This window comes from Zalophus californianus, chromosome 7 (genome assembly GCF_009762305.2).
Source record: "Zalophus californianus isolate mZalCal1 chromosome 7, mZalCal1.pri.v2, whole genome shotgun sequence".
Taxonomy (NCBI): Eukaryota; Metazoa; Chordata; class Mammalia; order Carnivora; family Otariidae; genus Zalophus; species Zalophus californianus.
The window spans coordinates 122,893,561-122,914,680 of record NC_045601.1 but is presented as its reverse complement, the minus strand read 5'-3'; the positions used below and the strand labels follow the sequence as shown (position 1 = coordinate 122,914,680).

At 48.4% G+C, this 21,120-nt stretch overlaps 3 protein-coding genes across 5 annotated transcripts in view; 1 reads left to right on the top strand and 2 right to left on the bottom strand.

Moving 5' to 3' along the window:
* Positions 1-3,805: 3,805 nt before the first annotated feature.
* On the top strand, positions 3,806-19,592 carry TUBB2A (tubulin beta 2A class IIa). Of its 2 annotated transcripts, XM_035728659.1 has the most exons (4): positions 15,440-15,596; positions 16,845-16,953; positions 17,302-17,412; positions 18,342-19,592. In XM_035728659.1, exons 1-4 carry the CDS (start codon positions 15,540-15,542, stop codon positions 19,400-19,402), a joined length of 1,338 nt encoding a protein of 445 aa, XP_035584552.1. In that variant the 5' UTR covers positions 15,440-15,539; the 3' UTR covers positions 19,403-19,592. The 2 variants fall into 2 exon arrangements, with proteins under 2 accessions (XP_035584553.1, XP_035584552.1); XM_035728660.1 differs by lacking the exons at positions 15,440-15,596; positions 16,845-16,953; positions 17,302-17,412 and adding exons at positions 3,806-3,965; positions 4,309-4,419.
* LOC113927123 (arf-GAP with GTPase, ANK repeat and PH domain-containing protein 2-like) lies at positions 6,048-15,448 on the bottom strand. 2 transcript variants are annotated; one of them, XM_027602780.1, is made up of 3 exons: positions 15,065-15,448; positions 14,150-14,235; positions 6,048-6,119 (listed from the first exon to the last, which is right to left on the bottom strand). In XM_027602780.1, the coding sequence occupies exons 1-2, from the start codon at positions 15,381-15,383 to the stop codon at positions 14,186-14,188; spliced, it is 369 nt and encodes a 122-aa protein (XP_027458581.1). In that variant the 5' UTR covers positions 15,384-15,448; the 3' UTR covers positions 6,048-6,119; positions 14,150-14,185. The 2 variants fall into 2 exon arrangements, with proteins under 2 accessions (XP_027458581.1, XP_027458580.1); XM_027602779.2 differs by lacking the exon at positions 6,048-6,119 and adding an exon at positions 13,449-13,576 and having other exon boundaries at positions 15,065-15,398.
* Positions 19,593-20,089: 497 nt separating the features above from the next.
* Positions 20,090-21,120, bottom strand: part of BPHL (biphenyl hydrolase like) — a 36,619-nt gene continuing 35,588 nt past the window's right edge. Inside the window, 1 exon segment of the mRNA XM_027602773.2 lies at positions 20,090-20,430. Within this exon segment, the coding sequence (XP_027458574.2) occupies positions 20,331-20,430 (100 nt within the window). The 3' untranslated portion in view covers positions 20,090-20,330.

The window sequence follows — 21,120 nt, the reverse complement described above, 5'->3', positions numbered from 1 at the left end:
TGGTTATCTGTGGCTTCACCTTAACTATTTCTTTTGGCGGAAGTCCTAAAATAACTCAGATTCCAATCTTGGCTCTGTCTCAAGATCCACCCACCATCTACCTTTCATTTTGGTTATTAGAGATAACAACAACCAAGGGATTGATATTTGCTTATTTCTTGTTACTTTGCATTTCCTTATGATCCAGTGAGCCACCTCCTTAGGGTTGGAGCCATCATTTCTAAATTCTTTTGACAACTTTTTTTTTAATTTTTTTTTTTTTAAAGATTTTTATTTATTTATTTGAGACAGAGAATGAGAGACAGAGAGCATGAGAGGGAGGAGGGTGAGAAGGAGAAGCAGATTCCCCGCTGAGCAGGGAGCCCGATGTGGGACTCGATCCCGGGACTCCAGGATCATGACCTGAGCCGAAAGCAGTCGCTTAACCAACTGAGCCACCCAGGTGCCCCAACTTTTTTTTTAATTTTTAAAAAATATTTTATTCATTTATTTGTTTGAAAGAGAGAGAGAGAGTTGGGGGAAGAGCAGAGGAAGAGGGGGGGCAAGCAGACTCTGTGCTGAGCATGGAGACCAAGGTGGGGCTTGATCCCATGACCCTGAGATCATGACTGGAGCCAAAATCAAGAGTCAGACCCTTAGCCAACTGAGCCACCCAGGTGCCCCTCTTTTGGCAACTTTGTCTCCAATAACTAATGGCAGCATAGCTCCCCTGTATTCTAGGGAACCCTGTGGCCACCCAGGTAATCCCTACCCATTCTTCCTTCTCTTCTTGAACCATGTTTTGTGAGTCAGGGTCAGGCTAGCGAATCCCATTTCTGACCCAAACTGAGAAGCATTTGGGCCAATTGTGAAGTCAGAATGAACAGTCCCCAAGAATATTCTTAGTTCTGACACCAATTGCAAGGTGAAGGGTCTCCAAGATCACCCTTAGGTTTGATAATTCAGTAGAAGGACTCACAGAACTTACTGAAAGCTCTTAATATTCACAGTTACAGATTTGTCTTTATAAGTAAAGTCTATAAAAGATATAGATTAAATTAGCCAAGGGAAGAGTACAAAGGACAGAATCCAGAATAGTCCTATACTCAGAGTTTCTGTTGTCCTCCCATGGAGTCAGGACATTTTACTTTCACTGCACTGATGTTTGACAGGATGCATGGAGTATCACCAACCAAGGAAGCTCAAATGAGCTTCAGTGTTCAGTTTTTATTGTGCCTTGTGTGCATGTTTGTGGATGTTCCAGCCCACACATCCAAACTCCATCACCCCCTCCTCACATGCAGTCTGCCCTTGGTCCTAGAGGTGCATACTGCAGGCATGGCCTGTCCTCAGGGAGACTTGGGGAGAGAGACTTATACATGCACCAGAAGTGGGCTCAGAGCAGTTTGGGCAGGACGTTCAGACATCCTAGGATTTGGGACATGGTCTGAAAGAGGGGTTGCAAGCTTTGGGTGGATATGATCTCTTGGTTTGACAAATGTCTCCCATGGGGAAGGGCATGGCAAAGAAAGAGAAAAGAATGCCTATAGTTGGAATAGATCCTGTTATTGAGCTAATCTTATTAGCCCATATCAAATCTTTAGCTAGGCTGCCTGCTTTTATCACCATAGCTATATTCTCACTTCTGATTTCAGTTTTTCAGGCACTAGTTGATCCAAAACATTGACAAAATCATGTCACATCTACAAGCTGGATGTGGAATCCCAGCCCCAGACAGGCTTTACCCTCCTTCCTTGCCAGGTTATCAAGAAGCCTTAGAACAAGAGGCTAGGGGATTGGAGGACTCTCAGAAGGCTTGACTGCTACAGCAGATCACATGTGGGCAATCTTTTTGCCTGGAGCTGCGGCAATGTGGGCCATTCAGAAAGTCTGCCAGAACAACATTTTCTATGTTCTGCTTCAGGAAATGACCAGAACTATGGACAATGTTACCAAAGACCCAACACCATCACAGAGAACTACGGGAAACTCCAATGAATAGGCCTCAACAAGGGTCTGGCGTTGGCCATGATTCTGGCTTCCCAAAGGAGCAGAAGTCACCACTGTGCATGAGCTCCCATAAATGTCTAGGCCACCACCAGAAATATCCACTGCAAACCATGAAATCCATCAAATTGTCACTGTCATCTTCATTTCTGCCATTAAGTATGCTTTAAGCCCAACATCTCAGAGCCTACTCGACTCACTCACTTCAAACTTCAAATTGTGGTTTTACTCCCTAATTTAACCCTTAATCATTATTCTTTTTAGTATATTCCTAAGTTTACCTCTTATGACACCCCTGATTTTGAAGACCCTCTAACACCTGTCAGTGTAGGGGCACACCCAGCAGATGATAACAGCTAGTCCTTCAGAGCCAACAATGGAAGGCAGCCCACCCCTGACAACTAATTGAACCAATACAACCTCACAATGACTGTTATTCCATCCCCCACAGCATTTTTTTAAATTTTTTTTTAAAGATTTTATTTATTTATTCATTTGAGAGAGAGAGAGAATGAGAGATAGAGAGCACGAGAGGAAAGAGGGTCAGAGGGAGAAGCAGACTTCCTGCTGAGCAGGGAGCCCGATGTGGGACTCGATCCTGGGACTCCAGGATCATGACCTGAGCCGAAGGCAGTGGCTCAACCAACTGAGCCACCCAGGCGCCCCATCCCCCACAGCATTTAACAGAAGATTGTATCTATGAAACAAAGGAGGTAATGACCAAGTGTTCACAATTGCCCATTTCCTACCCTCTATTTTGCTTCACCTAACTGTAGGCAGGTTTTCCCCCACCCACAGCCTATAAATTTTGGCTTGCACCAAGTTTAAACAAGCACGCAGGTGAACACTGCCCCCCTTGACAGTTCAGTCTGAGAATCTGCTGACTACAGAGGAAAATATTCCTGCTGGGTAACCTGACATTGCACCTACAGCCCCACCATCTCTTTCCCTCCTCACCCACATAGTCCCTGCCAGTCCTGCCCACCTCTGCCTATAAAAGAAAAGTCTGTTCTGATTGATGTCTGATGCTTGCAGATTTCTCAGATCCGAATGGTAGATAACTTCCCTAATATGAGCACTCTCGACATGATGAGACATAGTGTCGGAGTCTGGCTTCCTGTCTGCGAGGCGGCAGGTGATGTCCCCGGCGCTGTGACTACCGACCGCAGTGGGCGAGGCAGGAGCCAGCCTGGTGCAAGGCTGTGGGCGGGCGCCTGGACAAGGACGTGGTCTCTTTCACAACCGCCATATTGCCCACCCCAACCTCCCCGCCCCCTTTCCTGCTGCAAATTCACAATGGAGCCTGTGCCCTCACCGTGCCCAGCTCTACCCACTGTCCCCGGTTGGGCTCCCAGACTCCTCCTGCCTGCCCTTCCCCACCCACCCCTGCCGTGGGCAGGGGCGGCAGGCCCTCTGGATGTCAGTGGCCTAAAACTGCTCTGCCTGGAGGGCTGGGTGGGGTTTGCACCAGGAGACCTTGATCCCTGCAGGCAGTTGAGGGGTGGGGTCCAAGTGGTCCTTGGTCCTGGCAGGACCCACCCATCCGCTGGGATGCAGTGACATTCAGCCCTGCCTGGGGGTGACGGCCCCCCAACCTCCATGGCTTTCCCTAGAAGGGCATCGCTGTGCCCACCCTCCTCGTTCAGTGCCCTTCCCAGCTTTTCAGTCTGTCGCCATCATATGGCCGATGCTCTGCGGATTTCCAAGCCCCTCTGCAGCAGCCCCTGGAGGAATGGGCGGTGCAGCTCTAGGACTCCTTCACTGGCTGACCACAGTGGCCGCTGTTCCAAGCACATGAGAGGGAGAAAACAGCCATCCTTAACCCATATTTAGGATGCCAGCCCATCATGTGATTTTTTTTTTTCCCCAGTTTTGGGAGGTCATCAGTGATGAGCATGGGATCGACCCCACTGGCAGTTACCATGGAGACAGTGACTTGCAGCTGGAGAGAATCAACGTGTACTACAATGAAGCTGCTGGTGAGTACTTGAATGTTTTTGCCCACTTTGCTTTGCATACTGTGGCAGATGGAACGTACTAGGACAGACAAATGACAAAGATGTGCTTCTTGCATTCGTTTTAAATGTCAGCTGCTAAAAACGACACGTTCTGTAGCTCCTCACGACTCCTGCACGTTGGCCATGACTAAGCATGCCGTTATCTCCTCTTCTGAGGCAGAAAACACCTCTATTCGCTCACTTTTGTCTCAGATGCTAGAATGTTCTCTAATGATTCTGCTGTGAAAGGAGCATAGAGCACAGCCTTGTCTGTGATCCCTTTGCCCGCTGCACATCTAAGGCCGGCCGGCTCTGTTCCCCACAGGTAACAAATACGTACCTCGGGCCATCCTGGTGGATCTGGAGCCGGGCACCATGGACTCCGTCAGGTCTGGACCATTCGGCCAGATCTTCAGGCCGGACAACTTCGTGTTCGGTACGTAGTCACGATCAATGGCAACTGGCTCAGTGAGTCTCCCTTCTCAACACTGTGGAAGTCAGAGATCTTAGTGCTGAATGCCAAGGTGGAGACTGTGTGTCCGCAGAGAGCCCTGGGTCCTGGCCTAATTCCGCGTAATCTTGGGGCGGCCACTTCTCTGGCCCCTCTCTGGGCAGTTCAGAGAACAGTGTCAGCCTCCAGTGGGCCCCTTCGCTCCCCGCGACCACCCCCAACTACAGAGCAGCCTGTGACAGGTGAAGAATACAGAGCAGTGACTAACCTTCCAGCAGGAGTTGATAGGCTGCTGGTGACGTCAGAGGACCAGGGCCAGCAGGTAAGCATGTCAGGAAGCCAAAGGCCAAAGGCACAGGTTATGACCAGACGTGGGGCCAGCTGCTTGGAGCCCATCTTCTTTTCGGATCATACTGTGCCCTTGCCCTTGACCATTTATGGTATCTACTTTAGGTATGTTAAATACTGAACGCAGACCTGCACAAATGGGTCATGAACACGGTGCCTTTATAGGCCCTTAATGGTGTCCAAGCTCACCCACAAATGAAATGTCCTTCCTACAATCCCAATACTAATAGCAGAGGAACAGGAAGGGTGAAATAGTTCTTAGCAGCTCCACAAAGAAGCAGGACAGCTTCATATGAGTCACCAGTAGGATGAGGCTGCCCAGAAGCTGATGTGGTCAGACCTACATTCATAGCTCCCAATCAAGACAATCGAACTAGTTCTGAACTGAAAATCCTGTTTCATGGGGCCGGGGGGAGGGAGTCCAGGAAGGGACTGGAAATTTTAACTAGTAAAACAACACCTCAGGAATATGGAAATTACAGGTATCTGAAAAGTATGGAGAAGATAAACAGCATTAGCTAAGGAACCAAACCCGGACAATTGGCTGAAGTGTATGTGTCAACTGATATGAAGGAACTTTCTGAGGAATGTCTTTGTAGCAGATACCGTTGGTGCCTGCCCATGCTCCTGGGACACTCATTCTTCCTAGACTCCCTACTGCATATCCTGCCCATGGTACCCCTTTGGAAGGAGGACTGTTGAAGGACAGACTAGGGGCTAAATAGCCCAGCTTCCCCAGCTCTTGGTGAAACCACTCTGGGTGATGGTCTGCTTCGTCCCTTACAGATCCCCCAGCATGGAAGCCTGTGCCCACCCCAGCACCTGATTGCAAATGCAGCCTGGGGTCTTCCCTTTCCTGGCTCAGTTCCCTACTACCCTCCTGCTGCTTCCTGGGGTAAACTTCACTCAAACCCTTGTCTCAGGTTGGCTTCTGGGGGACTGACCTGAGACACTCACCAAAGAGGAGATGCTGTAGTTTTTCATTGCTACGTAACAAGTTACCACAAACTCAGTGGCTTAAAGCATCACAGTTGTCTTACAGTTTCTGTGGTCAAGAGTCATGGGTCTTCTGCTCATGTCCTCAACTGACCACCCTGAGCTGCTCCATCTGGAGCCCAGGACCCTCGTTCATGGCCCTCGGGTGGTTGGCAGAATCCAGTTCCTCGCAGTCATAGGTCTGAGGCTCCTGTTTGCTTTTTGGCCATTGATCAGAGGCCATTCTCTGCTCCTTGGGGCTGCCATGCACATAGCCCTCTCCACTAGGTGGTAGTTCCTCCTTCAAGGCCAGCAGGAGAGGGTCTCTACTGCTTTGAAATTCTGATGTCCTCTTCTGCCACCTGCCAGAAAAAAATTCTCTGCTCTAAAAGGGCTCATGTGATTGAAGGAGGCCCACCCCCATAATCTCCCTATTTTAAGGCCAACTGACTTGTAATCTTAATTATTTATCTGCAAAATCCCTTCACCGGAGTACCTTGATTCGTGTTTGAACAACTGGGAAATAGTGTATATACACCAGGGCTGGGTGGCTCCCGGGGCTGTGTTAGAATTCTGCCTACCACAAATGGGCCGTTTGGGGAATCGAAAGCACATGGTCTATGAAACTGGTTCCAACATTTGAACCTATGTTCACAGAGTAAGTGATGTTCCTACTTACTAGTTGTATGGCTTTGGGCAAGTACTCAATCTCTCTGAACCTTAGCTTCTTTTTCCAAAAAACATGGTTATAATAGTATCTACTTCAGAGGGTCATTGTAAGGGTTAAATGAAATAACATCTGGAAAGTACTGGTCACACAACAGTGCAACAATTGGTGTGCAGTGAGCATCCCATTAAGGAAGGTGTTCGAGGACAGGCTATATGACTTCTTGTTCGGAATTCTGCAAGGAGGGAGGAACCAAGATAGATTAATTTTGGAATATCTTTTTATTTTAGAAAATGTGATTTTCCCTTTTGACCAGGTCCCTTTTGAAGTCTATGGATCTATGTGAATATTCTTGGAAGAGTTAATATACTCATCAAAATAAGACCTTAACTGATTGGTATTAAATAGTTTCCCTGGTACAGAATTTCATAAGGGGATGGAGCCCGTGTGCTCAAATTTGGGAAAGAGTAGCAAGAGGTGGGAAAAAGAATCAAAAGAGAAACCTAACCGCTCTTAAATTTGCCTTAGAACTAGTTCCAATTCTGTAAGTTAAATTTGCAACTGCAGGCGGCTACAGTGGAAATTTCTATCTTAGGCTGGGCTCAGAGTAGCAACATAAGATTTTCTGAGGCAGCCCTGCAGGTCAAGAGCCCATTCTAACTTTCTTCTCACATGTACTTCCTTGTTTCCTTGTCTTGTTTTTCTGTCATTTCCTTTCAGCTCCAGTTTAAGACTGGACCACAGGTTCTGGTCCCAGCATTAATCTCTAGTCAGACTCGACAGTTCATTTGTTGACTCAGCTCCTGATCTTGCTGGGCCTCTTTATTTCCCTACTGTTCCTGTACTTAGCCTATAGTGGGCTCTCCCCACTGTGGAGACTCTCAGTCGGTGCCCTATTTTCAGCTTCATTGCTCCAACATCAGTATTGGCATCTCAACGGGATCCAGATGCCTCATTAATTGCAAAACAAGCCAACCTTAAAAGTCATCTGTGAATCAGCAGAGTATTCCCTGAGTTAACAAAAATTTGACTTTGAAACATCCAGTACATAAGAATTTCTGGTTACACACTGCTTCTCTATCCTACAACTCACCAGAGGCCTTACCCTCCACTCTTCCCCCAACGCACACACACCCCACAGCCAAGCTGTCCTTTGCAGGTACACCCCTATACTGGTGAGGGGAAATGACTGGTCCAAGACTACACCTCCTTATTTTCACCAAAGTAGTTGTGCACACAACGTGCCCCTCCCTTTCCTCTTCTTTCTTTCTTTTTCTTTCTTTTTCTTTCTTTCTTTCTTTCTTTCTTTCTTTCTTTCTTTCTTTCTTTCTTTCTTTCTTTCTTTCTTTCTTTCTTTCTTTCTTTCTCTCTCTCTCTCTCTCTCTCTCTCTTTCTTTCTTTCTTCTTTCTTTCTTTCCTAAGACTTTACTTATTTATTTGAGAGAGAGCAAAAGCAGGAGAGACCACAGAAGGAGAGGAAGAAGCAGAATCATCACTCAGCAGGGAGCCCGACACAGGACTCAATCCCAGGACCCTGAGGATCTGAGCCAAAGGCAGATGTTTAACCAACTGAGCCACCCAGGTACCCCTTCCTCCCTTTCCTCTTTCAACAGTCACAGCTCCGTTAAATCTCTCTCAGAGGATGCCTTTCCCAACATAATTGTCTCCATCTTCTTTAATCTCCTTCTTTCTTCTAATTATCAAAAAAATCTCATATTTCTTTGTAAATACTCTATCATTTACAGAAAATAATCTATTTTGTAAAATGTTTACACTAATTGTAATTTATGTTATGATATAAAAGTTAAGTTGCATTTGACTAATTGACATGCTATGTTTGGTAGACATATCGTTAACATTTATTAATTTTACTATTGCAGTTTTCTTTTCATACTCATATTTTGGAGTTTTATCCCTCCCCCTGCACCACTCATCTCAAACATTTTCTTAGGTCTTGAAAACTAGTAAGTGCTATGCTTGTAGGGGTAAGATAGTAAAATGGGTAAAACTGGCCTTGCTGACAAGATGAAAAGAGTGGAAATAACAACTATTCCGTGTAATTACGAAAAACAAAAGAATATCGGGAGTGCGTTACCGAGGCATCACACTCTGAGTGTTCAACAAAATTCGGTACAGTCAAGTACTAAATTTAACAAACTTAATCTACCACATATTTGAAATGCAGCCTATTACTATTTTTGTACTGCATGACAACCAGGCATAAAGAATAACTGATTACAAGAACATACAATGGGGAAAAGACAGTCTCTTCGAACAATGGCACTGGGAAAACCGTAAAAGAATAAAACTGGGCCGCTCTCTGGTAGCATACACAAAAGTACCCAAGATGCACGAAAGACCAGGATGTGAGACCTGAGACTAGAAAGGCAGCATGGGTAGCAATTTCTCTGATATCAGCCGTAGAAATATATTCTGGAAAGGTTTCCTAAGGCAAGGGAAGCAAAAGCAAAAATAAACTATTGGGACTACATCAAATTAAAAAGCTTCTGCACAATGAAGGAAATAATGAAACCAAAATACAACCTACTGAATGGAAGAAGATATTTGCAAATGACATACCTGATAAGAGGTTAATCTCCACAACATATAAAGAACATACACAACTCAACACCAAAAAACAAATAATCCAATTAAAATACGGAAGGAGGCCTTGAAGAGACATTTTGCCAAAGAAGACATCCAGATGGCCAACAGGCACACGAAAAGATGCTCAACATGACTCATCATCGGAGAAATACAAATCAGAGCTACAATGAGCTATCACCTCACACCTGTCAGGATGGCAAAAAGTAAAAAGACAAGAAATAACAAATGTTGGCAAAGATGTGGGAAAAAAGGAACCCTAGTGCATTGCTGGTGGGAATGTAAATTGGTGCAGCCACTATGGAAAACAGTAGGAAGGATCCTCAAAAAATTAAAAATAGAATGACTATATGATCCAATAACTCCACTACTAGGTATTTATCCAAAGAAAATGAAAACACTGATCTTCCCTGTTTATTGCAGAATTACTTGCAAAAGCCAAGATATGGAAGCCATCTAAGGGTCCATCGATAGATGAATGGATAAGGAAGGTGTGACATGTGTGTGCGTGCATGTGCGCGCGAAACACCACAGGATGTCACTCAAATGTGGAATCTAAAAAAAAAAAAAAAATGAATAAACAAAGACAAAGCAGAATCAGACCTACAAACACAGAGAACAATCCGATGGTTGCCAGAGGGGGTGAGGGAGTGGGACCGTGGGACACACAGGCTTCCAGTAAAAATACAATAAAACAAAACCGATTGCAAATAAATAGTAGTATTTCTGCACAAAGCAAGCATTTCTGGCACTCAGTTGGGAAAAAAGGAGGGCAGCAGGACGGAGAAACAATTTCGGGGTTTCTCTGACGACTCCCGGCTGCACAATGCAGCAGACCCCAGCAGCCTGTAGTTTTCCACAATTTAAATGAGCTCGATCCAGTAAACAAAATGTACCTCAATATTATTTCATAGCTAAAAAATAGGCACTTCATATACTGAGTGCCTCTCCCCCCCCACCCCCCCCCCACCCCCCGGTATTTAATGAGTGGTGGTGGTTGGTTGGTGCTCCCAGGGCCAAGCCCGACCGTGAGCAAGCTGGATGGCCCATGCTGGTGGTGGGCAGAGAGGAGGTGACTCCTACATCTGGGGCGGGCACTGAAAAGGCACAGAATGTTCTGGGACGGCGGAGGCGGGCCCAGGCTGCAGCAGCTGGGCCAAGGATCCAGAGAAGCCAGTCTTGCCACTCCCCACCAGCCACCACTGGAAGCCTCTCCCCCAGCATGCTTGTGGCAGAAAGCAGAATTATTAGGCTCTGCACAACCTAATGGCTTTCTCACCACCGGGAGGAAAATGCTGACGTCAACCTTTCCATAACTGCCCTTTGCCTTGACAGTGAAACAGAGCACCACTTGAGCCCTGGAGATTCCAAGAAAATGACCTGCACCTTTTGTGCACCCGGCTTGGCCACAGGGGAGTCGGCATGGTTGGCCTTGCCCAGATTCTTTGCAACTCACTGGTGTGAAAAAAAGCCTGTATTTGGAAAATAGGTGGTGAGGAGCCAGAAAGTTGGAAAGTGATGGGAATTGGGCTCTCTTGGGTTCCACGCCTCCTCCAGGAGCTGGTCCAGTTCCGTGAGAGGTGCTCGGGCTGGAACTTCCTGCAGAGTGTGGCAACACCCACTCACCCGCAGACCCTTCGGGTCTGGGAGGGGAGACAGCATTCAAAGGGTGCCTCAGCTCACTGCCTGCTCAGTTCTTCTGCGTGTTTATTTCTACAGTAGTGCCTTTTGTTGCTAAATTAATCTCAGGGAAGAAGGGTTGGGATTATAATATGAAGATGTGTACACCATATGATAAGGTACAAAGGAGGGAGCATCACAGAGAAAGTGACATTGGAGTTGAGCCCTGATTTGTGGAGGGGAGCTTCCTGGAAGGAAGGAAGGAAGGAAGGAAAGAAGGAAGGAAGGAAGGAAGGAAGGAAGGAAGGAAGGAAGGAAGGAAGGAAGGAAGGAAGGAAGGAAGGAAGGAAGGAAGAAAGGAAGAAAGGAAGGAAGGAAATAGTAATACTAATTATAGTAGCTAAGATTAATGTAACATTTACTATGGAACAGGTGGCATTCTAAGTGTTTTCCCATATCCATTCATCCAGTCCTTGTAGCAACTCTAGGAGGTAGGTGCTATTATTATTACCATTTTACAGGTGAAGAAATTGAAGCACAGAGAGGTTAAGTAACTTCCTCTCAGTCACACAGCTAATAAGTGTCAGAGTCAGGTTTTGCACCCACTCCATCCATGGCCTGTGCTCTTAACTCCATCCAGGGAATATGAGAATGGGCTGAATGGGGGGACATTCATTCAGGTCATGTGAACAGCCCTGGCTGTATGAAGCAGTTTGCTTAGAGAATTTGGTACGTTCCAGATGCTCTAGATTATAGGGAAAATGGTAGCATTTGGAAAAAGGTTACATACGTTTGAAAATTTGTAAGATTGTGATTTAGGTCATGGCATAAGAAAATGCAGTATTTCTTCATTTTTTTAATGTCCAAAGCAAATGTAATTGAAATGATGTTAAAAAGGAACAAACAAAAACACCCAAATGACCAGAAAAAGGAAGAAGAAAAGAAAGTAATGCATCAAACATAAACAGTGAAAAAAAGTACATACAGAGAAGAGTAGAAAGACATATTTATGTTCTTTGGTATTTTCTAAAGTTTCTAATTTCATAGTCAGAAAATATGTATATATAAAATAAGTTTTCTTACCATAATAAAATATATATGTATATATGATATGTGTGTATATTATACACACACACATTTGTTGTTTTCAATTTTGAAAGGCCCAGATTGACAATTCTAGTAAAAATAACACATACTGGGACATGAAACATTCCAGAAGGGGGCTGAAAAACATTACCGTATATTACTCCAAATTATTATTCTCTGGTGCAAAAATTTATAAACTATAAGTTGGTGGAGTTGGTATTTTCAAAGTAAGTTAAATTGGGGTTCCGACTATTTATACTTCAGGCAGTCTTTTTTAAAAAAAGGAAGAATTTTAAATGCTTTAAGTAAAATTCCTCCGTCTTCATAAAGAGATGCTTTTATTAAAAGCTTGAAAATGTGTGCTCACAGTCAAAGGAGCAGGCAGGGCTATTTTAGAGGAGTTTCACGGGAAAGAGAAATTGAGGTGCCTTGTCCCCTAGACCCTCTCTGAGGGCAAAAACAAGTAAGCTGTGAGACTGTTCCAGAATAATGCATGCGACTTGATTGCTGGAATGGTTCCTGGGTTTTTGTTATTCTATTGATGTTTTCCCAGTGTCAGGGTCCCAATGAAATCTCTTTCAAGCAGATCACACGTGTCCTGTCAGAGACGGCATCCGCTAAGAGCAGCTCTCATCATGGACCTCCCAGGCTTGGGGGCGGGGGGGCGCTTTCACTACGATCCTCTCACCCAGGGCAGGAGACAAGAAGGGCAGGCAGAGCGAAGGGGAGGCTCCTGAGTCCGTCTTTACAATGCAGGCAAGGCCCAGCCTTCTACTGGGAATTCACTCCTTTCTTTCCAGTCTGAATGTTGTCAGCATCACCCCAAAGTGCCTTCAGGGCAGGGACGGCTCACACACTGAAGTCAGTGACATCAGGTCCAAAGCAGGAAATGACATGCGGGGGCGGGAGGATGTTGGGACCCCTCCCCCCTACCCTGGTGAACAGCCAGAGAGCTGCTCCTTTTTGGACAGGAGGGTCTTGGGGGGGTGGGGGAACCACCTTTCCCCAAAGCTTGCCAAAAGCCTATTCCAGGGGAGAGGGGAGGATGCGCCGGCCCCATTCCCTCCTGTTCCCTTCCCCAGGGCGGGGGTGGGGGGGTGGGGGTGGGGACGGGTTTCCCTAGACCCTTGCTGTGTGACAGCATGCTGGTGCCGCCTGCCCAAATGGAGGAGAGTAAGAGCTCACAGCCGTCGGATGAGTCACCTTAGGCTGGGCAGGCATTGTTTAAAAATCTGCCTGTGTGCCTCTTTGATTATATTCCAACGGACAACAGGGGCGGGTACTGGGGCGGGGGGCGGGGGGAGCGAGCAAATGAGAAAGCAGGCCGGTGCAGACTGGGTGGAGGGAGGAGACAGCCTCGGCAAGGGCATGTGCTGCCAGTAACCCACGGGCAGCCCTCCTGTGCCCAGGCCTGCTGTAATCAATGCTGTCATTGATTTATCGACTGCATAGGTACTAGACGTCCAGTTCACATTGTCTCTTAGACTCACAACATAACAAAACCGGATTTCCACGCTAACAGAGGCTCAGAGAGGGTAGGTGACTTACTTAGTGACCCAACCAGCAGATGGTGCCCAAGCAGAGTGGGCACCATCCATGAGGGTGATCTTTCCCTTCCACAGGTAGGGAGATGCCCACCTGTTAGGGTCCCATGTCTCCAATATCGTCCCTTCCAGGTCACATCTTCTGTGCCTACTTGGAAACAATGAAGACCAAGAAGCAATTACCTCCAGAAAATCTTTATTGGCACTGTGTTATCCGTGAAGTTACCCGGAGCAGGGCCATTCTCTGGAAGGGAACTGGAAGGCTCCATCTGCTCATGAACAGCCCAAGAAATGGGAACTGAAGGTAGAGATGGGGAGAAGGTGGAGGCCAAACCCTCGGAACGTGGGAACAGCATCAGTGGGAATAGACTGTGCCCTGGGGGCCCAGCTGCATGGGGAGGGGAGAGAGGAGGAGAGAGCCAGGAAACCCACACCCCCCTGCCCTCTCCCCAGGGCACCAGGCACCTGATCAGTGCTGAGAGGACCCCCAGAGGACTGGCTCCCTCAGGCAGGCGTGATGAAGCCATGACGTTGCCCACCTCTGACAGATGCCCACTATTAACACAGCAAGCAGGCTTCATACTTATAACAACAGCATCACCTTGGGTTTTATGGGGGCATTTTTGCTCCATAAACTTGACCTGCTTTCATATAGAGCTTCTCATTTCCTACTCACAAAGCTGGCTGCAGGGCACCTATAATTATCGTCATTTTATAGTTGGAGAAACTGGCCCCAGAGAGGAAAAGGAATATGTGCAGGCAACAAAAACAGTCCCCAGGTCCCCGCTCACCTAGCCCAACGTTCAGGATCATCTTTGAGAACAATCATGATTGGGTGTCACCTCACGCTGACCAAGCCTTTAAAACTCACCTGGGCTTTGTCTTTGTAGAAGGAATCCAGATGCCTTCACTTACTAGCTTTGTAGCTAGTCAGCTCTTTGAGCCTCTGTTTCCGAGCTGTGAAATAGGGATAGTAATTATGTATACTCTAGAGCAGAGCTGTTCAATGGAAATACAATGTGAGTCACATAGGTAAGAAAATTTTCCAGTAGTCACTACTAGTGTAGTAGTCATTTAAAAAGGTAAAAAAAAAAAAGTGAAATTAATTTTAAAAATCTATCGAAAATATTATTTTGATATGTAATCAATATACAAAATTAGTAATGGAATATTTTACAGCCATTTAACTTACTGAGTCCATGCAATCCAGTGACTCTTTTACACTTACAGCACATCTCAATTCAGACTACCCACATTTCAAGTGTTCAGTAGTCACATGTGGCTAGTGGCCTTTGGACAGGACTGTGCGGCTCTCTAGGTGGCAGCGAGGATTAGGTGACATATTGAATGTAAGGTATGGGTACCTCGGGGCTGATGTGCGGCTGTTCCATCCTCTCGGACACACACGTACGCATGCAGACTGTTTCACATTTAGATGGCCTTTACAAAGACCCAAGAGCCCAATGCAGACATGAGACAAATCCAGCACCTTCCAGACGGACCATCTTCCTCACAAGTAGAAGTAAAAGCCGCCCACTCGCCCCATTCTCTCTTTCCTCCAACACAGTTCCCATCTGCTCTCACCGGGGAACCCCCCACTCTTCCCCATGTTGCACCCCCTCCCCGCGTTTAGACTGGCTGCTGCGAATTCCCACCCGGAATAGAAAGAGACCGTGGCCGGGAGTCCAGGACCCTGCCCTGGGAGGCAAGAAACCTGAGGAACAGCTGTAGAGCCCACTGACCATTCTAGGCTCCCCGCTCCAAGAGGGTACTGGCTGCCTCTCACCTTCCACCAGGAGGCGAGGACCCTCCCACCCGCGTTCCAGCCCCTGTCGGGTGTCCAGAGTGGAAGAGTAGGTGGGATGCGGTGTTACTGAAGGTGCCAGTGCAAGGGTGGGGCCGCGTCGGTGCCTCGAGCCGACCGCGGCGGGCTGGGCCGGAGGCCCCGACACCACCCTTGGCGGCCGGACGCCAGGGCCGGGAGCCCTCTCGCGAGCCAACAGGCGCGGAGCCGGGCCTGAGCGCCCCCGCACCTCGCACCGCGCCCCAGCTCCCCCTCGCGGTGCCGCAGTCTCCGCGGCACCGCCCCCAGCCCCGCCCGCCATTACGTCATCGCGGGCCAGGCCGGGGAGGGGGCGACTGCCCCGGTATAAAAGGCGGCGCTGGGGGGGCGGCGACTGGTCTCTGCTGCGGAGTCCGCCGGTCGCGCCGAGCGCACAGCTCCGAGGGCCAACGCCACCACCCTCTCCGCAGCCGGCACTATGCGTGAGATCGTGCACATCCAGGCGGGCCAGTGCGGCAACCAGATCGGCGCCAAGGTGGGCGCGCCGCCGTGCAGGGTCCAGGGAGGGGGCGGCAGGCCCCGAGGGTGCCGACCCGGGTCGGGGGTGGCGGGACCCCAGGGTGCGGGCCAGGGCAGGGGCCGGGGGGAGGTGGCGGCCACCCGCCGGCCCCGGTGGCGCGTTCTCGGCGGGGCCGCCGGGCGGGGCCCAGGAAGCCACACAACCTGCCACGATGCTCGCGGCGACGCAGTGGGGTGTGCCTTTAATCAAGGCCCTGCGAGACGTGGTTGGCATTTTCGTAGGTGTATTACTCTCTAGAATTTGGATAGGGAGAGCGGTCATATTAATCCAGTGGCATCATGTGGAATTTAATTAGTGAATTTTCCTCTATACTTTGAATGAAAAAAATGCACTGTCATTGGGGTGACATGCTAGAGAGGCTTCTTGTTGGGTTTCAAAGACGGGGATTTAGAGAACTTCCCTAATATGAGCACTCTCGACATGATGAGACATAGTGTCGGAGTCTGGCTTCCTGTTTGCGAGGCGGCAGGTGATGTCCCCGGCGCTGTGACTACTGACTGCAGTGGGCGAGGCAGGAGCCAGCCTGGTGCAAGGCTGTGGGCGGGCGCCTGGACAAGGACGTGGTCTCTTTCACAACCGCCATATTGCCCACCCCAACCTCCCCGCCCCCTTTCCTGCTGCAAATTCACAATGGAGCCTGTGCCCTCACCGTGCCCAGCTCTACCCACTGTCCCCGGTTGGGCTCCCAGACTCCTCCTGCCTGCCCTTCCCCACCCACCCCTGCCGTGGGCAGGGGCGGCAGGCCCTCTGGATGTCAGTGGCCTAAAACTGCTCTGCCTGGAGGGCTGGGTGGGGTTTGCACCAGGAGACCTTGATCCCTGCAGGCAGTTGAGGGGTGGGGTCCAAGTGGTCCTTGGTCCTGGCAGGACCCACCCATCCGCTGGGATGCAGTGACATTCAGCCCTGCCTGGGGGTGACGGCCCCCCAACCTCCATGGCTTTCCCTAGAAGGGCATCGCTGTGCCCACCCTCCTCGTTCAGTGCCCTTCCCAGCTTTTCAGTCTGTCACCATCATATGGCCGATGCTCTGCGGATTTCCAAGCCCCTCTGCAGCAGCCCCTGGAAGAATGGGGGGTGCAGCTCTAGGACTCCTTCACTGGCTGACCACAGTGGCCGCTGTTCCAAGCACATGAGAGGGAGAAAACAGCCATCCTTAACCCATATTTAGGATGCCAGCCCATCATGTGATTTTTTTTTTCCCCAGTTTTGGGAGGTCATCAGTGATGAGCATGGGATCGACCCCACTGGCAGTTACCATGGAGACAGTGACTTGCAGCTGGAGAGAATCAACGTGTACTACAATGAAGCTGCTGGTGAGTACTTGAATGTTTTTGCCCAGTCAACCTTGCTTTGCATACTGTGGCAGATGGAACGTACTAGGACAGACAAATGACAAAGATGTGCTTCTTGCATTCGTTTTAAATGTCAGCTGCTAAAAACGACACGTTCTGTAGCTCCTCACGACTCCTGCACGTTGGCCATGACTAAGCATGCCGTTATCTCCTCTTCTGAGGCAGAAAACACCTCTATTCGCTCACTTTTGTCTCAGATGCTAGAATGTTCTCTAATGATTCTGCTGTGAAAGGAGCATAGAGCACAGCCTTGTCTGTGATCCCTTTGCCCGCTGCACATCTAAGGCCGGCCGGCTCTGTTCCCCACAGGTAACAAATACGTACCTCGGGCCATCCTGGTGGATCTGGAGCCGGGCACCATGGACTCCGTCAGGTCTGGACCATTCGGCCAGATCTTCAGGCCGGACAACTTCGTGTTCGGTACGTAGTCACGATCAATGGCAACTGGCTCAGTGAGTCTCCCTTCTCAACACTGTGGAAGTCAGAGATCTTAGTGCTGAATGCCAAGGTGGAGACTGTGTGTCCGCAGAGAGCCCTGGGTCCTGGCCTAATTCCGCGTAATCCTGGGGCGGCCACTTCTCTGGCCCCTCTCTGGGCAGTTCAGAGAACAGTGTCAGCCTCCAGTGGGCCCCTTCGCTCCCCGCGACCACCCCCAACTACAGAGCAGCCTGTGACAGGTGAAGAATACAGAGCAGTGACTAACCTTCCAGCAGGAGTTGATAGGCTGCTGGTGACGTCAGAGGACCAGGGCCAGCAGGTAAGCATGTCAGGAAGCCAAAGGCCAAAGGCACAGGTTATGACCAGACGTGGGGCCAGCTGCTTGGAGCCCATCTTGTCTTCGGATCATATTGTGATGCCCTTGACTGTTTATGGTACCTAATGTAAATATTTACACAAGATTCCTGTCCCTAATTTTAAAACCAGTTGGGTTTTGGGATGCCTGGGTGTCTCAGTTGGTTAAGTGTCTGCCTTCGGCTCAGGTCATGATTGCAGATTCATGATCCCTGAGTCGGGCTCCCTGCCCAGCAGGGGAGTCTGCTTCTTCCTCTGCTGCTATTTGTGCTCTCTTTCTCACTCTCAAAACAAAAACAAAAAACAAAACAAAAAACCAGCTGGGTTTTGTCAAACCATTTTCCTGATCAGTTAATAACTCCATCTGAACTAAACTTGCTTTTTATCCTATTATGATGTCTAGTGTTTTTGAGGATCATGGTTATATAGACAGTTTTCCATAGGTAAAAAAGGTATCTAAAAGAGAAGAATCTGCAACTCTTAAGATTAGTCTACAAATGACAGAAATTGGAATTCCTAATGTTTTAGTGTCTAATATTCTCCTTTCCCTCTGGCAGGCCAGAGTGGTGCGGGCAACAACTGGGCGAAGGGCCACTACACAGAGGGAGCCGAACTCGTGGACTCGGTCCTGGACGTGGTGAGGAAAGAGTCAGAAAGCTGTGACTGTCTGCAGGGCTTCCAGCTGACCCACTCGCTGGGGGGCGGCACGGGGTCCGGGATGGGCACGCTGCTCATCAGCAAGATCCGAGAGGAGTACCCAGACCGCATCATGAACACCTTCAGCGTCATGCCCTCGCCCAAGGTGTCCGACACGGTGGTCGAGCCCTATAACGCCACCCTGTCGGTGCACCAGCTGGTGGAGAACACCGATGAAACCTATTCCATCGACAACGAGGCCCTGTACGACATCTGCTTCCGCACCCTGAAACTGACCACCCCCACGTACGGAGACCTCAACCACCTGGTGTCGGCCACCATGAGCGGCGTCACCACCTGCCTGCGCTTCCCGGGCCAGCTGAACGCCGACCTGCGCAAGCTGGCCGTGAACATGGTGCCCTTCCCGCGCCTGCACTTCTTCATGCCCGGCTTCGCGCCGCTCACCAGCCGCGGCAGCCAGCAGTACCGCGCGCTCACGGTGCCCGAGCTCACGCAGCAGATGTTCGACTCCAAGAACATGATGGCCGCCTGCGACCCGCGCCACGGCCGCTACCTGACCGTGGCCGCCATCTTCCGCGGCCGCATGTCCATGAAGGAGGTGGACGAGCAGATGCTCAACGTGCAGAACAAGAACAGCAGCTACTTCGTCGAGTGGATCCCCAACAACGTGAAGACGGCCGTGTGCGACATCCCGCCGCGCGGCCTCAAGATGTCGGCCACCTTCATCGGCAACAGCACGGCCATCCAGGAGCTGTTCAAGCGCATCTCGGAGCAGTTCACGGCCATGTTCCGGCGCAAGGCCTTCCTGCACTGGTACACGGGCGAGGGCATGGATGAGATGGAGTTCACCGAGGCCGAGAGCAACATGAACGACCTGGTGTCCGAGTACCAGCAGTACCAGGACGCCACGGCCGACGAACAGGGGGAGTTCGAGGAGGAGGAGGGCGAGGATGAGGCTTAAGAACTCAAATAAATCGTGCATCTTTAGTGAACTTCTGTTGTCCTCAATCAAGCATGGTCTATTTGTATACTATGGTGCTCCGTTTTGCCTCTGTCAGAAATTCACACTGTTGATGTAATAATGTGGAACTCCTAAAAGATTACAGTATTGTCTAAGATATCTATACTAATAAAAAAGCATGTGTCCAAAACCGTGTGGTCTCTAATTTCATTTCAGGCAATTTTTATTCTTTCACTGAATGCTTAAATATGTTTCTGGGTTTAGTGACTTTAACAAACTAGGATTTCTGCTGTAATGTTTTTAATTAATAGCTTTTCTGCTGTTAGTGAAGACAGATAAAAAGTTTTTCATCTTCACTGGCCCAGAGTATTAAAGTAAATGAATCCGGGGAACATGTGGAGGAAATAGAGATTTAAGGACAAAGCAAACCTTCCTACCGTATTTGCTGTAGTTCCAGCAACCCTTATGAAAATGTAGTATCAAGGGCCCTAGGCAAGGATTTTCTTCTGTTTCTCTACTTTGAACAATGTGATAAATTCAAGTAAAAAGACCAGTGAAAGCTTATACCGCTCAGATAAAAGGAACAGCATGATTCTAGATTCAAGGTATCCTGAAATCAGTCATAAATACTCCAAATGCCTCACCTAAGATTCACTGGCAAGAAAGTAAATCAGAATCAGAATTCAATTTTTAAGCCAATAGTAGACATTCACAACTTTAATGTTAAAAAAAATCAGCTTTAATTTTTGTAGCACTTAGAGCTGGAAGACGTTTTAATATGTCATTATTTCTATTTGACCAGGAGCAGTTTGCAGGGAGGAATAGAAAGCATGGGAAGGCAGGTGAGCTAAGGAGGGACTGCAGTGTGTTTCAAAGGCAGCAACAGGCTCAAGCTCCACAGTAAGGAATCCCCGGGTCCCTGCTGTTCTCAGGGGCCTTTTCCCAGTAAGAAGTCTTCTACTAACTTATTGAATTCATCTGCAAAATGTAGATGTAGGTTGTGCTTGCCTTCTCGTATCAGATGCAACCTAAAAAAAAAAAGTTTGATTAATGGCACACCATTTAAAAAGATGCAACCTAAAAAAAAAAAGTTTGATTAATGGCACACCATTTAAAACTCACCCTTTCCAACATTTCATGAAAATCTGAAGTGAAAACCTGCCCCATCCTTTTTTTTCATGATGACTATTGGGGAGGAAAGGTAAGGTACATAATATAAACTTTCCCTGATTATAGACGTAAGGGTGAGAGCTTCTTGGGGCGTTTACCACCAACCTGGGGGTTGACTAAAGAGAGCACACACATTGTATTTGGAATCTGGAACTGTATCATGTAACACATGGTTTGACTTCAAATCTGAGAGTGGGGGATGTGATTTGATCATTACAATAATAATTACATTATTATTTTAATAAGGTTGATTTTAAGAGAGAAGGTTGGAAAGCCAAGAAAAATACGAAATGTCCAGAATCCACTGGATTGGAACAGGTGAGCTTCCTGGGGTATCCTAGAGTGAAAGCCCAAGTCAGAAATCACGGCCCCCAGCAGCCTGTCATTTAAGGGTCAAAATCACCCTGTCACTTTTGGATTCAAGAAGTCTGAATATTAGCCAGCAAACAAAGGGCACGTAAGTGTTCCTGGGGACCGTGGGGGCAACTGGAGCTGGCCTCAGCAACCCTTTGTGCATGTCTTGTGGTGAACCTCACTGTATTCCTAAG

Coding starts and splice junctions, on each gene's coding strand:
- TUBB2A (XM_035728659.1), top strand. CDS start 15,540: ATGCGTGAGATCGTGCACATCCAGGCGGGCCAGTGCGGCAACCAGATC. Junction 15,597..16,844: donor GCAACCAGATCGGCGCCAAG/GTGGGCGCGCCG, acceptor TTTTTTCCCCAG/TTTTGGGAGGTCATCAGTGA. Junction 16,954..17,301: donor GTACTACAATGAAGCTGCTG/GTGAGTACTTGA, acceptor TGTTCCCCACAG/GTAACAAATACGTACCTCGG.
- LOC113927123 (XM_027602780.1), bottom strand. CDS start 15,383: ATGGCGGGCGGGGCTGGGGGCGGTGCCGCGGAGACTGCGGCACCGCGA. Junction 14,236..15,064: donor TCCTCGCCTCCTGGTGGAAG/GTGAGAGGCAGC, acceptor CCTATTTCACAG/CTCGGAAACAGAGGCTCAAA.